The sequence below is a fragment of the Clarias gariepinus genome, chromosome 22, assembly GCF_024256425.1.
Source record: "Clarias gariepinus isolate MV-2021 ecotype Netherlands chromosome 22, CGAR_prim_01v2, whole genome shotgun sequence".
NCBI lineage: Eukaryota > Metazoa > Chordata > Actinopteri > Siluriformes > Clariidae > Clarias > Clarias gariepinus.
Window position 1 is genome coordinate 11,950,293 of NC_071121.1, and position 23,371 is coordinate 11,973,663.

The window sequence follows — 23,371 nt, forward strand, 5'->3', positions numbered from 1 at the left end:
TCCACTGTTTTTTTTTTATTCTTTTATTTATTAGCAACATTTGTATTTCAGCATTCTTCTCACTTTTTCAACTCTTGTAACATCTGACTCAAGGTCTTACAACAAAACGTGTTAATCACAAAAATATCTTCACAAAAAAGTTTGTTTTAATTTTTTTTTTACTTTCAATAAATGAAAAATTCATGCAAATTTGGTCATGATATCCATTCTGAGACTTATGGGGTGCAGGTCCTCTTAGCAGCACTGTGCAGGCTATGCAAGAAACTGAAAACATAATGTATAAACTGTGGCAGGTTATGTGTTCAGGAAAGAAAACTTTGTTAAAAAAAAAAAATGGTCAAAGCAAAACTTCCTACCAGATTGTAATTTGTAGTGCCAGCTACAGTTTGCAAACATGACATCTTAAATTACACTAGAACCATTAGGCAGAGTGCAGTAGGTGAGTGTAGTGTGGCTATGAAGTAGATGGTATGAACTTGCCACATTACACAGATGGTCACAAAGCCAGTGACTGAATCACGTTGTAGCGAAAAGAGTAAGCAGTCCTTTCAGGAAAGAGACTATTTCATTACCCCCCAGCTTGGACTCTCCATAAACACGGTCCACAAATGAGATTGGAACCTGCAGAATAAAATAACAGACATAACAGAATTCATGTTAACAAGAGCACTGTGTGCACAGACAAACAGAATACAGACAAAGTTGCTTTGCCAAGGTCAGTGTGGAAGAACCTTTGGAATGGAATGTTTAAAAACAATCTATGACCGTCATGGTCAGTGGTCCACATACTTTTGTGCATCTGATTTAGCTAATTCGAATGAACAAACTTTTTCGAACAAAAATATGTATGGTAGAGCAGAAAATGCTAAAATGTGCAGGAAGGGTGGGTCGTCCAAGACCAGGGTCCAGGACCAGTGGTCAGACTTTGTAGTTTCTTGGTCACATTTGACAGTTTTTTGGCTAATATCTCTTATGTTAAGAAACTAGCTTGTTTCTTACAATGACTAATTCACTTAAACCTAACTATAAAATGAAAAAAGCAAAAAAATGTAATCCAAGATGAATAATGCACCATCGGATATGAGGTTATTGGTAAATTGCATCACTTCACCATATTTTCCTACAACAGCATATCCTGGCATGTTTCATTTCTTATTTAGTTCTTTGCTATAATAGAAATTGCTGTAGCAATCCTTATCCTCTTCTGTAAATGAATAGTGATACTTGTCCATTTAAATGTATTAGGTCTCAGTACTGTGCTTTATTCAGGGAACTACTCATGCATTATAGTAATGTAAACAAGAGTTAGCATTTTGCTTCCTTTTTATACCTTAAATTTTCATCATATGACAAGTCATACCCAACATAAACAACAGATTAACTGACCTCGCCGATGCTGTACCCTAGCTGTCGAGCACGAACAATCATCTCCATCTGGAAAACATAGCCCTTAGACACACAATGCTTTACCAGGTGCTCCAGTACGTCTTTCTTATAGAGCCTGGGAAAGTAAAAGAAATAGGATGAGCAACAGTGTGTCATCACTGTTCACATAGCAATTAGTTATTTAAATGTAAACTCACTACAAGCGTTTAAAAGATGATGGCTTGAGGTCATCAAGAAGGAAAACAGTCGTGAAAAAAATGCCTCATACCTAAAGCTCCCTGTCAGATCTGATGCTCCAGGTCGCAGCAGGACTTGTGTGATGAAATTCGCCCCTCGGCTACAAAAAGACATTAGATTAGCGCATAGGAAATAGAGTAATAAAACATTAGGTTGGTTATACAGCACTTTAGTTCTATGGCCTTCCTACAAACAATCAAACTGTAAACAAGAATTTAATCATTAGCAACAGAGTGTCATATTACATTCATAGAAGGTCATATTTTGTTTTTTTCACTTGGGACACTTTTTTTTTTTTTTTTTTTACATTTACACAAGTTATGTATGAATGATAAGAAAAAAAATTATTTGAGTAATGTACGAGGGTAAGTCAAAAATGATCCGCACTGTCTTTTCAGCTTTCAGTTTCTGTCTCCCCAGTCACTGCTGTGCAAGTGTGAACGTATTACTACGTATTAGTATTTTGTAGTATTTTGGTGATTCCTTATTGTGATTTGCATAAGAGAAGAGCAGCCTGCAACGATTTGTTCTTTGTGGTCTGAGGGTGTACCTGGTGCTCAAACAACTCACAGAAGTGCATAAACAAAAGTGTTTGGATATCTGCAAACACAATTTTGAGCAATACCCTAAGGAAGGTAAATGTTCTTTAAAGAGAATCATTACCGGTAATGAAATGGATTTATCACATCTAGCCTAAGAATAAAAGGCAGAGTATGGAACGGAAGCATGGACCAACCGCAGACCAACAACAAGTTAAAAAGTCAATAATCAGCTGGTAAATTGTTGCTTGCAGTTTTTTGGGATTTTCAAGGGCCAGTATTGGAACATTATCAGGAAAAACGTTACAAACAGTGCTCTGGATTGAACTCTGGATTAAATGAGGGGGACTGCTATCCAAGGGCGTTGTAATCTTGCATGACCATGCCTGCCTTGCTCCATTTGACTTTCACCTGTTTGTGTTTTTTTTCACCTGTCCACTAAAAGCAGCCCTACGAGGATGAAGATTCTCTTCTGATGAAGAAGTGAAGACAGCGGTGCATTTGTGGCTCACAGCTCAGGATAAAACTTTTTTTTTTTTTAATGATTGGGGAATACGAAAGCTTGTTGACAGATGGACAACGTGTATCAAAAAGTGTATTATATGCAAAGTGTATTGAAAATCAAAGAAATTATATTAAAAAATGTAAAAAAAAATTATCTGAATGCAGATAATTTTTGACTCCCCAAGTAAAATTGTAAAAGAAGCATTACAATTATTTTATGCATACAAAGTTTTAAAAAGTCGAGTAGTAAAAGTAAAAACTAAAACTTAAAAGTCAGAGCTTTTACATAAGTGTACAAACATAGAGCACCTAAACCAATGATTGTTGTATGTATGTACTGTAGCTGTGACAAAACTACTTAATTACAATTTATTCATTACAATTTCACAAAGGATGACTTTTCAACACTTTAATTCAAACTCCAAAATACTTGGGTATACTACTGAAAAATTATAATAATTCATCTAAAAACAACTTAAAGCATACTGTAGAAAGAGAGCAGCGCAAGTCACCTAATGAGCTTTCGCCGCAGGTCCCATCCATAAACACCTCCGTCTCCTTTATACCTCGTTCCAGACACTAGGTCATACCCACATTCTTTCTGTTTTCTAAACACCAAACACATATCAGTTTGATAAACGGCCTGGGCAGTGTGACATGACATGTTCATTTAATAAAAAGACAGTCTTATACAATCATATAACTTAGGACTTACTCAATAAATTCTGGAATAAATTTTGGCTGAAAAAAAAAAAAAAAAGTATGAAACATCCATGTCAGACCATGTAACCAGTAAACTTAGAAACAGACTTAAAATCATAAGCAAAATAAAAATAAAAATGAAAGCCCTACATGATGAGACAGATCAGCATCCATAATGATGATGAAGTTTCCAGTAGCATGCTTAATGCCGTGGATGTACGCAGTCCCTGAAAAGCAATTAAAACCCCATTATACAGTTTACACACTTGCATATAATGACTTTGCAATCCATAGATACTAATAGGACAAAACCAGCGTGTGGCTGAGAAGATAAAGGTTGCCTTGCACTTCCATGGTTGGCAGTTTGAATCTTGCCTCCTTGCGTGGAGTTTGCATGTTATCCCTGTGCTTTTTGGGTTTCATCTAGGGACCCAATTCACTGGTCTGGGCATTTCTAAAACTGTTGCTCAACCATGTCTAGGGGTTACAGAGAATGGTCTGAGGAACAGAAAATATCTATTTCTCTGGGCAAAAATGCCATGAGGTCAGAGGAGAATGGCCAGACTGGTTCAATTTGATAGACTCAAATAACATCTCGTTACAACCGAGGTATGCAGAAGAGCATCTCTGAACGCACAATACATCGAACATTAAGGCAGGTGCGCTACAGCAGCAGAAGACCACACCAGGTGCAAGTCCTGTCAGCTAAAAACAGGAAACGGAGGCTTCAATTTGCATGGGCTCACCAAATTATTGCACAATAGAAGACTGGAAAAACTTTGTCTGGTCTGAGGAGTCTCAAGATCAGCTGCAATGTTCAGATGGTAGGGTCGGAAATTGGCATAAATAAAAAAAAATAAAAGCATGGATCCATTCTGCCTTATATCAATGGTTTAGGCCTGTAGTGGTGATGTAATGGTGTGGGGCATATTTTCTTGGCACACCTCCGAGGTTGTAGTACCAACTGAACACTGTTTAAATGCTACGGCCAACCTGAGTACTGTTGTTGACCATGTCCATCCCTTTATGCCCACAAAATAACTTTATGTCACAAAGCTAAAATAATCTCAAACTGGTTTCCTGAACATGACAATGACATGGCCGTTCTCTGTACTTAAATGACCTCCACAGTCACAACATTCAAGATTCAAGATTCAAAGATTCAAATAACTTTATTAATCCCAGAGGGAAATTGCTTAACATGTGAATATGAGCAGTAAACAAAGTAAAAAATTTTAACTTTAAAGGAGGTTATGAAGTATGTATGAATATTTGTTTGCATGATAATGCAAATAATACTGAAAATATACATCACCCATCATATTTAGCTGTCTGGCCTTATCTAAGCATCCAGGTCAAAAACTGCATTAATCCAAGTGTTACATGTTAATGTAAGTCAAATACAGCACAAGTGTCACCTTTAGCGGGTAGTAGAATGGCATGGTGTGTAACATCAGAATACATTTATTCTTTCATTCATTTCCATACGTCTTATCCCTAAGAGTCTATTAGAATGGGGGGTCACTAATGATGATGATGATGAAAGGAAACATTTAATGTTGTTTCTGAGAAAGACTAGGCTGAAATGTCAGCTTTAAAGGACAGGGAAGCTGAGGAGAGTGAGATCTAGAGTATAGGTGGCAGGGATGCAACCTACAGAACTCCAACTAGATGCTGAGTGGTACTGAAAAGGGAAACAGGTAGAGAACAAAAAAAAATGTGGACACTCCAGGACGCAGAACAAGTCAAGACAATAGCAGGGAATGATACCTTAGATGCTTTAAGGAAGGACGGTCAACAAAGAAGAAGAATATATAGTGGTTCTTCGGCATACAAACGTCCCACATCACAATATTTAAGAATTTACATTTTGCAAGAAATGTGCATCGGCACATTATGAGACACACCCAGTTGTACACTATGGACAGTGCATGACTGGGGGAAACCAGAGTACCCAGTGGAATCTCAAACACAGAGATCAGTCCGGAGGTAAGATTTAAAAGATTCAGGGAATGGAGGTGCAAGGCAACCACGGTCATCACTGCGCAACCGTCACCAAAGCAAAAACAGACCAAGATGTCAATAGTTTTTTTTTTTGTTTGTTCGTGCACACTCACCTAAACCCAGTTTCTTTGCTCTTGGTCTCAAGACCTGAAAAAAAAAAAAAAAAAAACACAAAACAGAAAAGAAACAATGATTTGTTTGCACAATTGTGCAATAGTATGTATGAGTGTATAGCAAAGTACCACTGTACAATATTAACTTTGACTCACAATCTTATCCTCTCCGTATATCTTCTGTAGCTGCTCCGCAATCTGCAATGTCCCATCAGGGCTTCCGTCATCGATCACAATAATCTCGTAGTTGTAGCCGCTATACACAATGATTCAGTGTTAGTTAGTTAGTTAGCACGCTATAACATTACTTTTAAATCCAATTCAGAATTATATTATGACATTTTTAAACAAGTTCATATGTATCCTGTACATCTTGATTAAATTAACGCTTCTTTTTTCACCACAAGCTCAGTGACAGATCATCATTAACTAACTGCCAAGCAGAAGCTTTATGCTTAATACCAAATCGGGCCGCGATATCTGCACATGTTCACTTCGGAGGGTGTAAAACTAGTGATTACACACCCTATATAGTGCACTATATATTCACTTAGGAACCATTTAGTACTCAACCAAAATGACACTAAAGACCTCAGGAGCTTCGAGAAGCAGAGTAATTCGTTCACCTTTCGCCAAAATATTTCACCAGCAGCCACACGATGAGAGGTAAATTCTCCCGCTCGTTATATGTCGGCAACAGCACGGAATATTTGTCAGTCTCTCCCTGGGTCTTCTTATTGCTCTTGCGACTAGCCATGTTAGACAACTTTAACTACCGGGTTTCCGTCAGACCACGACGTCATGACGTCATTTCTGCCTGTGTGTACAGAAGCCGGAGGGGGCGGAGCCTGGCGGCCATATTGGAAAACTCAATACAAATCAAAGCTCCACTGTTTACAGATTACAGATGTCATTTTCCAGAAAATAAATGACTCAAATAAAACGTACATCACGTTCTGTGGAAAGGTTAAGGATTATTTACTTTTTCATTTATTTATTTATTTATTTATTCATTTTACTGAGTTAATTGCTGTTTATTAAGGAATAAATGTATTAGCTTTTTTATATTAGACTATTTTATATGTACATTTGGGGCAGCACTGTGGTATAGTAGTTAGCACTATCGCCTTGCACCTCCAGGGTTGAGGGTACGAATCCCCCCTCAAGTCTGTGTGCATGGAGTTTGCATGTTCTCCCCGTCCTTAGTTGGTTTCCTCCTGGTATTTCAGTTTGGTCCTATAGTCCAAAACCATGCAGATTAGGTTATAGTTGCAGTCCCCAAATTGCCCCTAGTGTGTGTCTCTTTGTCTGTGTGTGTGTGCCCTGCGATGGATTGGTACAACCAGTCCAGTGTCTTGTGCCCAAAGTCTCCTGGGATAGGTTCCAGGACCTCCGCTGTGCAGGATAAGCAATATAGAAGCTGAATGAATGAATATGTACAGCAGAATTTGTAACATTTATTTTTTTTTTAATCATTTGTTATATTATTTCATGTGGAAAGCCTGGCTTTGATTCTCACCCAGTGCCCAAACCCTGCCACTGGATGCAGTGCCGGTCCAAAGCCCGGATAAAATGAAAAACCAGTGCCAATTTGTTGTGCGGATCGGTTGGTCCTCTGCGGTGACTTCTCTTTGAGGAAGAAGCCGAAAGATTAACATTTGTAATATTATATAAATGTACTGTATATATAAGCATATATGTGCATTGGAGCATAAAGATTGGATTTTGGAGCAATGGGAAAAGGATATGTGGTCTGATGAGTCTAGACTGACCATATTTTATAGCCATGGGAGCATCAGGGTAAGAAGTGATGCATAGTGCTCACACTATGTGTGTACAAGCATCTGCAGGCAGGATTATGATCAGGGGTTGCTTCAGTTGGTCAGAGCAAGGCTTAGCAACATTATGTGGCAATAAAATACTGTAACGTTAGCTGAATGTACTGAATGACCAGGTTATAACATCAATGATTTTTTTTGTTTCCTCCTGATGGCACAGGCATATTTCAGGACCACAGTGCCAACATTTATTGGGCTAAAAATGTGAAAGAGTGGTTATGAGAACAAAAATATTTTTTCACCACCACAGAGTCCGGACCGTAACTCCACTGATGCACTAGAGAAGAGTTTATGGAGTGTTCTGACTAATTTACCATCAGTGCAAAAATTTTACCACAAAATAATGCGACTCTGGATTAAAATAAAGGTTGTGGCATTGCAAAGCCACAGCAAAAGCATGGCATAACAAGTTAAAGGCTGTCCAACAAAATATTAGAGTGTGCGATGTAAATATTTTTGGTCAGTTAGTTATATACAGTATGCACGCTCATACAGTACACTAACACAAGAATAAATTGATGTCATGAAGTTTAACCATTTTAATAAGCAACTAATTAAAAACAACAACCCACCATCCAAATGAACCTTAGATTGATCAGAGTACCCAAGTTCCATAACATAGAAGTCAAAAGTGTGTCCTCGGGTTTTGTGTCAACAAATATGACTTGACTTCAAATGTAGAAGCTGCAGTGACTTGATTCCATGTCATGACTCAATTCAAAAGCACTCTCTAAATAATCACCCACACATCAGTGTGCTTTAGAAAGGTTCAGATTACCTCTTTACCAAACATGCTAAATAAAATAAATAATGTACTGTTTGGTCATTTAAATATTTTTTGTCGTGTATATTTTTTATACTGTTCTTACCTTCAAACTAACATAAGAATTTATTCTTGACCAAGATTATAAAACAAGTTCTGAATTAGGGTGTCTGCTAAATGGTAAAAATGTAAATATAAATTAAATGCAACTAATACAATTTACTTGTTACAGTATACACAATGTAATGTATTAAAAATACTTGTATTGCTAAATATCAGTTTTTAAATGTCAAAGTAGAAATATTTTTATTATTTAAAATATAGTTTTGTTTCATACACACAATGACTTATTTACGCTCATTTCTACACACATACTGTATATACACATACACTTTAAAAGTAGGACAGACTTAAGATAGAAAAAAATACTATTTATACAGTAATATGACAGTAGAAGAATATACATAGTGTTAACTGTCTAAAAGATTTTACAAAGCATCAAGTAAAACAGACCTTATGCAGATCAGTAAGACATTACAAAATCATCACAGTTTTGTTTCATAATTATTTCATACAATTTGGTTTAGTTTAAAAATGAATTTGTGGCTGTTAAAATCAGGTTACGCAAACAAGTGGTCGTGTTAATATGCCTTCAACAACATATGAGAAAAGTACAGACACACACTGTAGTGCATAAATACAACAAAATAAACCACAGCATGGGTAAAATGCCAGCCGAAAAACATTCTCAGTGCGATATTGGCATTTCTGTAGTAAATTCAACATATGACAAAAAAAATCTCCTCCTTGTGGAATCCAATGAGTCCTGCTCAGTAATGTTTGTCTTGTGATCCATGGCATGGGTTATGTCCAAAAAGATTGATGAGTGAAAGAAAAATATTCTATTAAACAGGCATAAAATGCCTGCATATGGAACAAATGATGATCAAAGATTATAAAGAACTCATTAAAAAAAAAGGAGTCAGTGTGAATGGTCAGGCATTGAGGAAATTCCTGAGCCAACAAACAGATTTATAAATATAATAAAGCATGTCCTTGGCATGTATAAACCATTTGAATATGACTTCCTAAAGTGCCTCTATAATATCTGGTCCAAGTTGCTCTCTAGCGGTAACTGCTTAGTCCTTATGTTTAATCAAGGCTGGTATCCATAGTATGGATCTTTTGAAAAAGAAAAAGGAAAAGCCAGGTAATAAATAACAATAATATTTACAAATAGTCTTATACAGATGTTTGATGATGTCCATAATAGGAGCAAAATCTTTATATACCTGCAGGTGGATGGCCTCCGCGATGACACCCACTGCTGCTGTCACACAAACCAGGGGGGCCAAGCTCACCAGGCTGTCCTGCAGCTCCAGAAATTCCAGGGATACCTGATTTACCATCTACACCTCGAGGGCCTGGGTTCCCCATCTTGCTTTCCCCTGGAGGTCCTGGTAAAACCGAAGCCAAGGCCAATACTGATAAGTATGGACTATGTCACATCACTTTAAGCACTAAATCTCAAGCAGCACGGGTCTGTGGCAACAGGGTTCAATGCCATATTCAAAACTCATAACAGTTAAACCTTGGATTGCGAGCATAATTTTTTGCAGAAGCGTGCTTGTATATTAAAGCACTCGCATCTCAAAGCAAATTTTCCCATGAGGAAAAATGGAAACTACAATGATTCGTTCCACAACCCAAAAAAATTAATTTAAAAATAAATAATACAAAATATATAGTAATAATAAAACAAATGTCACATCACATTAATCACTGAATCTCTCTACTGTGTGTGTGTGTGTGTGTTACCCATAATCTTAATTATTCTTTCCCAATGGCAAGCGCATATTTTTCAAATTGTGTGTGGTTTTGGGAGCATGAGGAATAATTTGCTACTACAGTGTACGCTGTAATCAAAACTATGTAATAGCTTTGAATGTAATCTTATTGTTAAGTAAGAATTTTGCTCTTAAAACAACCTTACTTTAGACTGAGTTTAACTTTGATACCTGGAAAACCCATTTTTCCTGGTGGTCCATGGACAGTAGAACCTGGATCTCCTTTCATACCTGCCAAACCTGTGCGTCCTACAATACAAATAGGGGTCAATGTTGTCATTTGGCTGATTAATTTACACCTTTGGTTACTTGGAATGTTAAAAGTTACCCAAATCAACAACCTTACAGAGTCGACTTCAGTAGTCTTACCCTGTTCTCCAGGATACCCTGGTCTGCCTGTCTCCCCTCTGTTTCCTTGTCGTCCAGGAGGACCTCTAAGTCCTGGGCGTCCTTTGCCACCTGGGATTCCAGGTTCACCAGGAGGTCCAACAGGCTCTTCAACAGGCACCGGATTGCGGCGAATCTCATTTAGAAATTCATCTAACTTATGTACTTCATCTGTGAAACAATAACATACTGTAAGTGAATAAGAGAATAAAAGTAGCCCAAACTATTGTATATCCACAAAACAACAAAATACTAATTTCTTATTTTCTAATCTAAAAAGAAAAAGGACAAATAATAACCATGAGAACAGCAAAGGACTGTGTTTTGAAACATACCGTGCACTAGTTTTTCACAGGCCTGAGTGACAAGGTCATAGATGATGGCAAGAGACTGTGGCTCTCCCTATTAAACAAAATGTCATCAAAGGGTTTCTTTCAAGCATCTGAATGGTGAGCATAAAGGGAAAAATACCACGCGTTTCACTTACCTTCTCTCCCCTCTCACCTTTAATCCCAGGCAGTCCCTAACAATAAAACAAGACATCAACATTACCTTTTAGTATTCCAATCTACAGAACAAAGGCAGCTCACTCACATACTCACTTGAATTAAAGTACATAAAATGTATAGGAACTCCTTATGTTGCTGTTCATCTGTCTAAAAAACTCTACAAAAAAACTCTACAAAAAAATATTATTTTTACATAAAACATAAAATTTGCACTTACTGAAGGCCCTACAGGTCCTAGAGGCCCCCTTTCTCCGGCAGGCCCTGGGTGGCCTGGTATACCCTGCAAGCCCTGCAGGAACAAGTTAGAAAAATGTATTTAATAATAGTGTGAGGAAATCGATGCAAAAATATGAATTTACACATCCAGGCTATGAGAATGCAGGCAGTGAGGTTTTTGTAACTTACTCTCGGCCCTGTGGTCCCTGTGGGTCCCATATTACCTTCCACCCCTCTGGTTCCCTAGTAAGACAAATAGCCAGTAGGAATTAAATGTATGAAACAATAAAGATTGCTATTTGCAACAGGTGGAGATGTGGCTAGTACCGGGTCTGATTTGTTCTCTACATTGATTATTATTTTAGCTAGATAAACTACAGCATGTAGAACACACAATGCCTGGGTATTTTAATTTAACTATTTTGTTTTATTATTTTGGTCAAAAGATTAATACAAAGAAAGTAGTGTTAGCATGCTAGTTAAACCTCCACAGAGCTTAAAAAGACAAAGAGGTCTTAAATCACACATAGATTGTCAACCCAAATAACTCCGACACAGCACTGACTATGACATACAGTTATAGGATTTTGGCGTGATGTTCAGAAACACCTTATTAGGAAGTAGCTTTTTACCTCGATGAAAAGGTCATCCTACACAACTAAACTAAGTGTTGATGAAAGAGGTACACTTGCCTTAGGCCCTGGATTTCCCATTTCACCTATTGGGCCAGGTGGACCTGGTAAACCCTTAAAAAGAGACAATGACAAAGATGAAGTAAAAAAGCATTGCGTATTAATGTCACAGTTTATTTGGTGATAAAAAAGGGGATGCTATGGGCTTACAATCTTCCCAGGTATTCCCATTTCACCTTTCTCTCCCCGAATCCCTGGAGGCCCCTAGAGAAACAGGCATACAAAACAAGAGTTATTGTAGCACTGCATTGCATCTTTATAGCTAAAACTTCGTCATAATGCCCAAAATATGATCATACTATTTTTCCCATCACTGTTATACCACGTGGGCCCAAAGACCCCACAGGACCCAAGCCGCCCTCTGGTCCAGCCTTGCCAGGGGGCCCCATTTCACCCTAGGGTGGTGTAGAGAGTTTATACAAGTTATTTCACCTTTTAGTCACATCAACACATCTGTGTTACACAATATCACAACACAATAGATACAGTACTGTGCAAAAGTCTTAGGCACATGCACACAACTGCTTTATAATATATATATATATATATATATATATATATATATATATTACAGTAAACAGTAATCAATGAAACATTTAACATTTGATTTACTAATAAGCAGATTTAAAGTCAATGATTTGTGTGACAACCAATTTGATCAAAATATAATATCAGGTACAATTTCATAAAAAAAATGAACTGCTTAGTTTTACTGAACACCCTACAGAACCAGCCACAAAGAAACGTTCTTGTTTTTCTGTATGTGTGTAAAAATTAGTCTTTTACATAATATCTTGTGTTCATTTATGGCCCCATAGATATTATTCTTGAAGATAATTTTTTTTTGTTGGATTAATAATATATGGCGATCCAAAAAGTTTTTTTGCACTGACCTAATAGTGAAGTCATATAATAAACATGTATAACAAAGTTTGTACTAAAAATGCTTAAGCACAGGGTTCCTAAGACTTTTGCATAGTAATGTATAACATTTTTTGGGGGGGTTCACTTAATGAATACCTTTTGACCTCCCTCTCCTTTCTCGCCCTTTTGCCCACGAGGACCAGGTTTCCCCTGAGACAAAAGCAATATATACGCTCATATATGTATTATAAATCACCAACAAGTACTATAATAATAATAGTAATAATATTAATAATAATAATAAGATCTGCAGGTGTGTTAGACCTACAGGTGATCCCATTTCCCCAGGGGCTCCTGGAATGTCGGAAGTGCAGGTGCATGCATAAGGAAGAGCTGGGCAACTCTCCTCATCTCTCTGCATAAGCCAAAAAGATGGCAGAATAGACATTAACCACATTGCTTATTGCATTTATACTGAGAATCATGGAAAAACAAGGAGAAGCAAGTTTCAAAAATCTCAAGAATCAGTAAATGTGAGGCAGGTTACGGTCAAAACTCTAAACCCAAACATGTGGATACCAACACTGACACATACAGACAATGCGGACAACATTGAAGAGTGATTTCACAAAGTAACAACGAGAGTTGGAGTGGGTTAATAAATGTCGTGGTGTGAGGATCATGGAAGAGCTACAAACAGTAACATGACTAAAATCTTAAGTGTTAACTTGTCACTACTGCATGCACAGATTTATCTGCAGAATGTAAATTAAATTTCTTTTAATTAAAATGACTTTGAAAATTTTACCACTCAATAATGTTTATGTACAGTTTTTTTTTTGTGTGTGTGTGTGTGTGTGTGTGTGCATGTGCAGATGGTTCCTCCCTTACCTGAGAAGGCAGGTCACAGCATGTATCCTCTAAGGCCCAGGTAATGTTACATATGATCTCAAATGACTGCAGCTGGAACTGAGGACCAGCACAAAAGAAAACCCTTTACATACACCATACACAAGTAATTACAATATTAATTATTTCTATCAGAATTCCTTTCTGTCCAAAGTATAACCCTTATTAAGTGTACAGAAATTGCATTTTGTGTCAGTGTAGCTTACTTACAGCAGCAGAGCCACTGCGTGGTCCTCGAGATCTCACCAGCTTGCCCAGCATCTCGAAGCCATCAGTGGGTATGTTTCCTAGGGGACGGGCAGGTCTCTCACCAACCCTCCGGCAGTCCACTGACAGGGATACACTCACCTGACTAATGGACAGGTGAACCTGGCATTCACAAAACACAAGAATAAAACACACAAGAATCATAATCATCATCATAATCTCTTTGATCAGATTCTCTCATCCTCTCATTTTGTCCCTCACCTTGTGAAAGCTGCCATAGAAAAGAGTGTGGACTTGTGGCTGGTCAAAAGTCAGCTCCTGAACTTCTCCCCTGTAGTCCAGACTGAAGTAGAGCAAGACTTTTCTTTCAGCTGGGAGAGACACACCCACACACATAATTGTCATCTTAAAATCATTTAAAATAATTCCTTTTTTATTTTTCCAAAGTCCAAAATCTTCACTGAATACCCAAAATAGTAGAAAAGCTATACTGCTTTAATCCAAATGAAATAGTGAATGTATAGCTACAGTAATATTAGCACGCACTTACAAATCTATAAATAGGCTACATAATGATATAAATAGACAAAAGCATGATTTACTGTTTATGGCACAATGGCATTTTCGGTATTGTAAAAAAAAATGAATGAACAATATGGTGAGAATGTATTTTTTTTATAGATATTACAAAGACTTCCATGCCACAACGATTTACTAATGAGCAGATTTAAAATTCCAAGAGCCTTTCTCTTGGAATGATGTGAGCTGCCTCCAGGTTTAGAGAGAACCAGTCAACTTACCAGTCAATGGTCTTAACCATTTTTGAATTTCCTATCCATCACAAAGATCAGTGATGCCAGCTGTACAGCTGATGATTCAGTACATCAGAAATTCTTAGATAGCAAAGCACAATTTCTTGCTACCCACAATTTCCCAAATGAAATCAGAGCAAATACCTGCACTCATGTGCAATAGAGGCATGGGTCAGAATTCCATCAATCAAAATAATTTAATTCTATAAATGAACCCACATGGAGTAGTGGAGAGACCTACAATGACGCACTCTCTCCTGCATGTTCAGACCACGTCACTGGCCTACTAAAAGAGAGATGCTGTGGTCTGGATGCAGCAATTTCCTGTTTTTTTAAGACACACTCTTTCACTGTGGAGTCCATGCAATGGATTATAAAGGAGGCCCCAGGTCCAGTAACCTTTGGTTTCACAGAATAGTCATGAGGGTAAAGTGTAAAACCAACTATTTTTATTGCAATTAGGATTCAAACAACTAAAATTTTTTATATGACACAGAACAATATCAGACCCTGTAAGTGTAAAAAAAATAGTCCTTTCCCGTTGTAAAATATATATTCTGCTGCCAAAATATATCTACATTGTAAAGAAAGCATATTTTATTAAAGAAGCACCATCCTTTAAGCTATTTATTCAAACACAAGAGAGTTCTGAGTGGTTTTTCACCTAAGGTGGAACTGTGAACAGGAAACCTCTATGCAGAATACTCTGTTCTTTCTTTCAACTCTTCATATAAATGGGTAAGAAGTTGCAAGGCTGCACATTACAATAAGCCATCAAAAATATTGTTAAAGATAACAAACTAATCAGGGTGCTGCTAGAGACCCCTGGGACCTTTGATAACCCAATACAGTGGAACCTAATACAATGAACTGGTCCTTCAACCTTGTTAAAGCCAACCCTTTTCAATTGTCATAGCATCAGTCCTTACTTACCCCCTCTACCCCAAAAGTCTTCTATCTGTACCCAGGAAACTAAGACAAAAAACTAAAACAGGATGCCAGTGTGATTTTGTAAACACCAGATAAATTGAAACACACTTACGTTCCTGGAGAAATAAAAACGTGCATCCTACAAATCTCTTTTTTTTAAACAACTATACTACAAATGTCTTCATTTTTTATACATCCATACTACAAATCTCTTCATTTTTTAAACGTCCATAGTACAATTCTCAATTTTTTAAACATTCAGACTACAAATGTCTAAATTTTTTAAAGTCCATACTACAAATCTGTTCATTTTTAAATGTCCATACTACAGATGTCTCCATTTTTAAGATGTGCAGACTACAAATGTCTCCATTTTTAAAATGTCCACACTACAAATCTTTCCATTTTTTTAAACGTCCATACTAGAATCCTTTCCATCTTTTTTATGTCCTGAAATACTACAGATTTCTCCATTTTTTTTTTTTACCTCTCTCACCTACTCATTTTCTACACCTCTTACTGTATAGATATTACCATAGAGCCTATCCCAGGGTACTTTGGACACTAGGTGAAGTAAAACTGGCAAATTTATTACTAGGCACATTCACTTACACTTTTTGATCTATAGGAGGAAACTGGAATACCTGGAGGAATCCCACAAAGCAAGTGGAAAACATGCAAACTCCATGCATACAGACCCAAGACAGGAATCGAACCCTGACCCTGTCGGTGTGATGCCAAAGCGCTAACCCCTACACCGCCATGCTAAATCACAATCAAATAGGCCTGGCATCTATGATCAGCCACTTTATCATGTCCCGCGGACAAAATCTGCAAAATTGTTTTTGCTCCAAACATTGTCTAAAGAAAATGGTTTATGGCTCATTCTCATCTTTCAAGTGTTTTGATCATTTCTAAAGCATGCACCCATATCGTTTCATGCAGCCCTGTACTCACGGTCGAGCACCACCCCCATTTTGGGCTGGAAATCATTGTCAGTCAGCTGCCAGAGAGCAAAGGGCTCTTTGGGTGAGTCCTGCAGCAGGCGGAAAGCCATGCTGATAGTGTGTTCTGGAGAAAAGCCTGATGGATGGATAAAGCTGTAATACAAGCAAAAAAAGACAATGATTTGCACAATCCAACCATCATTTGAATAACTGAGTTACACTTGGGAAACGTTTGTCAGTCCTCACCCGGTGCTTTGGGTCAGCTGTACATCTCTGTAGAGGGTGTAGCTGGGAAGAGTGCTGAAGATGAAAGGCTCGACTGAAACACCCTCCACAGTTGAGTGGGCTCTCTGAGTCAGACCAAATGCCTCCATCATGTTAAAGCCTACAATAAATATGCACACAGTACCAGTGATGTTTATTATCATTCATAATTCCCATAGCAAAATTGAAAAGATAATCAACAATTCAGGTGTTTACCTTTAACTACACTATTCCTGATAGTCATCTCAGGACACACTGTAAAGAAAAGCACAGATGATATAACAATTTTTCCATGTTTCATCTGTTTATTCATCATCAGTGACTGCTTTTATCTTGATCGGTATTATGGTGGAGTCGTATCCTCTCCTCTCTCTCACACTGACCATGAGGAGAGAATAAAACCTGGACGAAAGACTTGCTGTGATACTCACTTTCCTTTTGTATGGGATGTAGTCTTGGTGGAACCTGTGCTCTTAACGGTGCTACAGCTGAAAAAGAATTACATGTCAGTTCTCTGCTAAAGACTCAAGCATATATTTGGAAGTGTGAGAGTTATTTTTAAGGCCAAATGAGAGTCCTACCTGTGGGATGGAGAATAGTGACGGGAGTGCTCTCTACTGTTCCCAGGCGGGAGTGCACGCTTATCCGATACACTGTCTCTGGTTGCAGCTCATAGAAACAGTGACTGTTGCTGGTAGATTGTACAGTTTCCTCTTTTTTCTGCTTATCTGTGCCCAAGCAAGTCCAAACAAAGACAGTAATATGACAAACATGTCACTTTTTTCTATAGATAAAGAATGACACCAAATCTCTAAAGAGTGTGGGCTAGGAATCATCACAGTGATTGTGAAACTGCATCACAGGTTGCAGTTTAGTCTGTGCACTTCCATGTACAGTATATGGACCAGTTTCATTCCATCAGGGTTATATTGCTCAGAGCAGAATGGAGCAGTTATTAAGCATTATATATTATATCTATCTATCTATCTATATATATCTATATATATATATATATATATATATAATATATAATGCTTAATAACTGCTCCAGTTATGCTTAATGCTTAATAACTGCTCCATTCTGCTCTGAGCAATATAACCCTGCTGGAATGAAACTGGTGCATATACTGTACATGGAAGTGCACAGACTAAACTGCAACCTTTATGATTCAGAAATTGTTGGCCCCCGATTGAAGTGTCAGACGCTATGATTAGCACAATGGTGTGTATAAATAGTTTATCACATAAACAGGTTGGTTCTGTTACCTTTGAGGCCGTAGATTACTATGCGGTACGCCGTGACTGCTGCAACTGGCCTCCAAGACACGCAGATACTTGAGTGATCAGACCGAACTACGCTTACGCTGCTCACACGAAGACTGGCTGGATATATGTGAAAAAAAACAAGACGTGTGTATATCGGTGAGAATACAGGATATGTGCTGCATCTGTGTATATGGATACAGAGAGAAAGAGAGAGAAAAACACTGACTGGTTTTGCCTTGTGCTGAGGCACTGCCTCCCTCTTTGTTGCGGTATTCTGCAGTAACCAGCACACTGTAACGAGTGTCAGGGAGTAGAGACTGCAAAAGGACTCGTCTTTCACTGCCTGGCAACAACACCTACAAAGAAAGCCCCCCCCAAAGGACTACATTACCCATGTTGCACAACAAATTCCTAAGGAAAATCTATGTACTGTATGTGTTATATGCATATAATATTGAGTCTGTGTGTGATGCAGTCATTCGCACGAGAGATGTTTTTATGCCCATAATACTGTGATTATTTAAACATTTCAGTAAATGGTTTACATCCTTCTCAGGAAATGATTAATGTGTGCGCTCACTTTGTTCTCCCGTGCATCTCCAGGTGTTAAAGGTGTGTACGACACATGGTACTGCAGCACATGAGCATTAGGAGGAAGCCAGCTGACCAACATACTGACTGGAGTCTCTTCAGAGATGGACACACTACTGGGACCTCCCCCATACACTAAAGAAAGAATTGTGGATGTGATATTGAATGGACAAACTTTTATGAGAAAGGACAGGTTTTAGACAAAGGCTGAATTTTAACTACAGTCTTAGAAAGCATTACACTTGTACCCTGAAAGAAGGAGAGGGGTTAAAGAAATGAAAAATATAGAGAGAGATTTGAAAATGTTTGAATAATTGATTCAGGATAAAGTGACATTTTGGGTTGTAAATGTTGTTGTCATATGTTATGCATGTGATGTGTCTGAATCAGTCCTTTACAAGCTATCCAAATAACATGCTGGAATAGTGAATTTAAACATGAAACATTTGAAATAGTATATAAAAAAAAACTTGTGTGATTTGACAACATTGGACTTGAAACATTTATGGGATTCTTTTAAACATTTATGGAAAGTAAAATGTTATATTAAGTCACTTTATCACATTAGATATTTGTTTATATGTAAAGATTTGACAAATATACAGTTGTGCTCAAAAGTTTGCATATCTTGGGGGAATTTGCAAGATGTGCACCATTAAAAAAAAAAAAAAAAAAGAGTGAAAAGACTAGACTAATTTATTTTATTTCTCATATGTTTATACAGTATGTAAGACATAACAGAATCATCAATCAAAGCATGACAATAAAGAAAATAAGGGAATGATCCCTGTTCAAAAGTTAATATTATGTAATTCCCCCTTTAGCATCAATGATGGCATGTAATTGTGCATGATGTCCTGATTTCTTGTAGGTGGTATAGCTGCCCATTCTTCTTGGCAAAATTCCTCCAGTTCCTGTACATTTTTTGGTTGTCTTACATGAACTGCATGTTTGAGATCTCCCTAAAGTGGAACAATGATATTGAGGTCAGGAGACTGTGATGGTCACTGCAGAACCTTCATCTTTTTCTGCGGTAGACATTGGAGGGTCAACTTATGCTTTGGATCATTGTCATGTTTGAACATCCAAGAGCGTCCTATGCACAGCTTTCATGCTGTAGAATGCAAATAGTCTGCCAGTTATGGCAGTAGTGGGTGAAATCTTTCTTGGTCTACAGTACTTGACTTGGTCTACAGTACTGTCTCAAGCATTTTCAGTTGTTAAGAGATCCTTTTCCTGCTTTCTAAAGTTTAACTACCTTATTACGCAGGTCCATTGTCAGTATTTTTGCCTTCCCATGGTATAGTTTCCAGCCAAGTCAGTGCATCACCTCATGGGCTGATGAACTCACTGACTATTTATAGACAGACACTAATTACGATTATAATAAGTCACAGTTTACAATGAGTAAAGGTTTTAAAACTTCCCTTTAATAGCTACTTAAATCTGTGTGTGTCAATCTGTGTGATTATAATGTGGCCAAACATTCAAGGATATGTAAACATTTGATCAGTGTTGTTTGGGTAATTTCAGTTATTGTTAGGATTTAAAAAGGAGTCCAACAACTATGTGATGATAAATGACATAACTATAACTAAATGACTACTATCCTTAAATAAGAAAAAATACTTTATCATGGATTATCAGTTATACCTTCCAAATAATTGGCAATGTTAAACAATTTCTTTCAGGGTAACTTTTGAGCACAAGTGTATATGAACTTGAGTTTTGTGTGGTTTTTGAGATTGCTACAGTCATCAAGGTTAAGCATTATAACTGGAGATGTTGCCAGACATAACAGTCAAACTGAAAGTAATGGTAAAATGCTGAGCGAGCAACTATTACCCTGCTTATAGTGCCATTAATCTACAGAATGCTTTTGAAACTGCCACTGGCAGAGAGCCTTATTAATGCAAGATTCATGCAGGATTATCATATGTGATATCTACTCACAGGTGCTGTATCTTATAGCCACAGCCTCACTTTGTGCTCCATCAGCATAGAGGGCAGATAAAGAGATCTGATATTCCTTATCATCCTCGACATCCTCCAGCATGGCTCCTTCACTTTGCCCATTCACTTTCAGCTTAAACAGGGAAAGAAAAAAAGTAACATATTCATAGAAGAAGCAATTATTATACTGTAATTATTGATCTTTTTTTTATTACAGCATCTTTCTCTCTCTACTACTGGAACAACATGATGCCAGCTCACACTGACCTGCCTGAGGTCTCCTCCACTCAAAGAGATCCATTTAATCAGGTAGGATGTCACGTCGTCTGCAGCTGGCTCCCAGTGTACTGTTAAAGCGTTCTCAGAGTAGTTAGTGACCTGGAGCTCAGACGGAGCAGGCACTCTTACTGAGGATGTGACAGAGAGAAACACTTGTAGTCAAGATGGGAAGTAACAAAGACAGAGCTGAGAAGAGGACTGTATGGTGCTTAAATCAAGTCTCCAAGAATGTGACTTACATGTAGTGATGTTACCAGTGAGTGGAGTAGACAGCCCTTTTGCATAGAGGGACTGCACAGAGACCAGGTACTTGGACAGTGAGGACAGATTCTGCAGTAAGACTGTGTTCACATCTGCAACCTCCACCTGAAAGAGAGAGAGAGAGAGAGATTGAAAAACCATGACAAAAAGGAAAAATATAATATCTACAGAGAATATTATGTTACTATTACACCTTTTGGCTCGGTGTCTGACTCATTCACTAATTCATCGTCTATACCGCTTTGTCCTGTATACAGGGTCGCAGGGAGCCTGGAGACTATCCCAGGAGACTCAGGGCACAAGGCGGGGTACAACCCGGACAGGCACATGCAGACACACACACACTTACACGACCATTCACACACAACAGGCAATTTGGGAACGGCAATTAGCCTAATCTGCATGTCTTTGGATTGTGGGAGGTAACCAGAGAACCAAGAGAAAACCCATCAAGCACAGGGGGAACATGCACACAGACCAGAAGCCACTGTGCCGCCTGGTTTGGTGTCTATAAACTTTGAGATAGTTGGTATGTTGTTAAATATCAAAACCGACTTTTGCTGTGGAGCAGTTACATCATAGAGTGTGGACAATTTCTGGACATCAGTTTGAGTCAGTTTGTCCATACATTTTTTTTCCATCAACAGTAAGTACTTTTTTCAGATTTAAGGAAGAAAAAAATCTGATTTCCCCAGCTAGTTAAACATACTCTAAGAATCACAATCAACATAAAAGATTGAATGTGACTTTACCCACCTGTTTGACATCACTCCCATGATTTGTGCTGTAGGTGACACGATGCGCAGGAACATCAACTGCGCCAGGCACCCATGTGACTTTAAGAGCGCTGTGACTGACCATTGGGAACTGCAGAGTGAGAGGAGAAGGTAGTTGGACTGCAGAGAGAGAGAGAGAGGAGAATAAAGAAATCAAGAAAAAATTAACCTCTAAGCAAACATTGTGAATGTTGGATGTTGGTATTTCTAAAGTGCGTAAGAATTTACATGTGGTAGCGACAGCGGTGGCCGGATCACTTGGCTCGTCTTCGTACAAAGCGTACACAGTGACTGAGTAGTCTGTAGAAGGCATCAGATCACGCAGCTCTACATCAGTTTCATCAGCTCTAAACTTCACCTGCCATAATCGACACAGAGGTACAGCTACACTTCACATTCCTCAAAAATACACCTTCATACTGTACATTCACAACAGCAGTGATGAAGATGATAGCAACAAAGCATCTGCGCTTCATTCATTCATCCAATTATGCTAATGTTCTGGTCTAATTCTTCCTGCTATATAACACAATTCCATACAGTTTAAAATAGAACCCCGATCCATTCTTTTGCCTAGGTCTTTCAAACCTAGACTGGGATGTAACTATATATATATATATATATATATATATATATATACACACACACACACACACACACACACACACACACATCACTGTTAAGCCTGTGAACAAGTCGCTTTACCCCATTTGTTGTATGGGAGACAAATGCGGTAAAGCGACTTGAGAGCTGTATCCTGGCTGACCTTGCGCTCTGACCCTAGCTTCCTATCTTGGATATGCGACTTGCCTTTGCGATTAATAACGTACTATAATAAAAATCTTTAGATCCTTACCCAACTAATCACTGTTTACTCCAGCATAATGTACAGACAATACAGTATGTGGTTTTAGAGTGTTGGGGTTATTAGCCTGGCCTCCTTATATGACATGATTGTTTATGAAGCAATGAGCAAAGGAAATGTCTATAAAGTAGCTTACAGTAAGGTTATTAATAAACTATATGGAAACTTCAGGGTCAGGGTTCGAGTCTTGCTTCGGGTCTGTGTTCATTTATTCACGCGTCACTCAAATTCTTTGACATCAGCCTTGGCAAACCACGTCTTTAAGAACTTTGCTTTGGCAACAGGGGCATTGTTATGCTGAAACATGTTTGGGCCTCTTACTTTCATTGCTGGGAAATTGTAATGCCACATCATACAAAGAAATTCTAGCCAACTTTACATACTGTATACCTATACATTTTTGATCTTATAGTGTCTAAATGGTTCATTTTGTATATACTGTATGCTTTCTTAAGGTAGAGATGTTAAATGATAAATAATACAGTGTTACAACAACCATAAGCACACAGCTGACACCCCTATTCACCTCTCGAGCATCGTCAGGTTCTCCATCAGTTAGAGCTGAGTAGAGTGCCATGTACTGAGTAGCTCCATGAGCAGGCCTCCAGCGAACCCGGAGACTACTGGGAGAGGATGCAGTGACCTCCAGAGACTCAGGCATGGCCAGCATTGCTGCGGCAAATAGAAACAAGAAGAAGTGAGGAAAGAGC

General features: G+C 38.1%; 2 protein-coding genes across 3 annotated transcripts in view; both read right to left on the minus strand.

Moving 5' to 3' along the window:
• Positions 1 to 7: 7 nt before the first annotated feature.
• dpm1 (dolichyl-phosphate mannosyltransferase subunit 1, catalytic) lies at positions 8 to 6,265 on the minus strand. The gene is made up of 9 exons (XM_053481993.1): positions 6,112 to 6,265; positions 5,642 to 5,741; positions 5,486 to 5,519; positions 3,519 to 3,595; positions 3,382 to 3,407; positions 3,179 to 3,274; positions 1,655 to 1,723; positions 1,387 to 1,501; positions 8 to 621 (listed from the first exon to the last, which is right to left on the minus strand). Exons 1-9 carry the CDS (start codon positions 6,240 to 6,242, stop codon positions 517 to 519), a joined length of 753 nt encoding a protein of 250 aa, XP_053337968.1. The 5' UTR covers positions 6,243 to 6,265; the 3' UTR covers positions 8 to 516.
• A 2,110-nt stretch (positions 6,266 to 8,375) lies between these two features.
• The window catches only part of LOC128510228 (solute carrier family 35 member C2-like), a 47,470-nt gene continuing 32,474 nt past the window's right edge, over positions 8,376 to 23,371 (minus strand). For both annotated transcript variants that reach the window (XM_053482359.1, XM_053482355.1), the window contains 30 exons: positions 23,188 to 23,333; positions 22,025 to 22,154; positions 21,777 to 21,916; positions 20,999 to 21,125; positions 20,748 to 20,887; positions 20,481 to 20,613; positions 18,517 to 18,662; positions 18,163 to 18,292; positions 17,937 to 18,053; positions 17,252 to 17,398; positions 17,102 to 17,158; positions 16,887 to 16,925; positions 16,653 to 16,791; positions 16,417 to 16,559; positions 13,979 to 14,088; positions 13,721 to 13,879; positions 13,493 to 13,570; positions 12,930 to 13,016; positions 12,758 to 12,811; positions 12,037 to 12,132; positions 11,888 to 11,941; positions 11,738 to 11,791; positions 11,235 to 11,288; positions 11,047 to 11,118; positions 10,808 to 10,843; positions 10,656 to 10,722; positions 10,303 to 10,491; positions 10,105 to 10,182; positions 9,379 to 9,543; positions 8,376 to 9,268 (listed from right to left, as the gene is read on the minus strand). In XM_053482359.1, coding sequence (XP_053338334.1) covers positions 9,243 to 9,268; positions 9,379 to 9,543; positions 10,105 to 10,182; positions 10,303 to 10,491; positions 10,656 to 10,722; positions 10,808 to 10,843; positions 11,047 to 11,118; positions 11,235 to 11,288; positions 11,738 to 11,791; positions 11,888 to 11,941; positions 12,037 to 12,132; positions 12,758 to 12,811; positions 12,930 to 13,016; positions 13,493 to 13,570; positions 13,721 to 13,879; positions 13,979 to 14,088; positions 16,417 to 16,559; positions 16,653 to 16,791; positions 16,887 to 16,925; positions 17,102 to 17,158; positions 17,252 to 17,398; positions 17,937 to 18,053; positions 18,163 to 18,292; positions 18,517 to 18,662; positions 20,481 to 20,613; positions 20,748 to 20,887; positions 20,999 to 21,125; positions 21,777 to 21,916; positions 22,025 to 22,154; positions 23,188 to 23,333 — 3,113 coding nt within the window. In that variant the 3' untranslated portion in view covers positions 8,376 to 9,242. The remainder of the gene's footprint in view (positions 9,269 to 9,378; positions 9,544 to 10,104; positions 10,183 to 10,302; positions 10,492 to 10,655; positions 10,723 to 10,807; positions 10,844 to 11,046; positions 11,119 to 11,234; positions 11,289 to 11,737; positions 11,792 to 11,887; positions 11,942 to 12,036; positions 12,133 to 12,757; positions 12,812 to 12,929; positions 13,017 to 13,492; positions 13,571 to 13,720; positions 13,880 to 13,978; positions 14,089 to 16,416; positions 16,560 to 16,652; positions 16,792 to 16,886; positions 16,926 to 17,101; positions 17,159 to 17,251; positions 17,399 to 17,936; positions 18,054 to 18,162; positions 18,293 to 18,516; positions 18,663 to 20,480; positions 20,614 to 20,747; positions 20,888 to 20,998; positions 21,126 to 21,776; positions 21,917 to 22,024; positions 22,155 to 23,187; positions 23,334 to 23,371) is intronic.

What these genes read in the sequence shown, in the direction of transcription:
- dpm1 (XM_053481993.1), bottom strand. Translation starts at nt 6,242, where the DNA reads ATGGCTAGTCGCAAGAGCAATAAGAAGACCCAGGGAGAGACTGACAAA. An exon ending in TATACGGAGAGGATAAGATT is followed by an intron (nt 5,520 to 5,641) that starts GTGAGTCAAAGT and finishes TTTTTTTTTCAG; the next exon opens with GTCTTGAGACCAAGAGCAAA. An exon ending in ATGCTGATCTGTCTCATCAT is followed by an intron (nt 3,408 to 3,518) that starts GTAGGGCTTTCA and finishes TTTTTTTTTCAG; the next exon opens with CCAAAATTTATTCCAGAATT.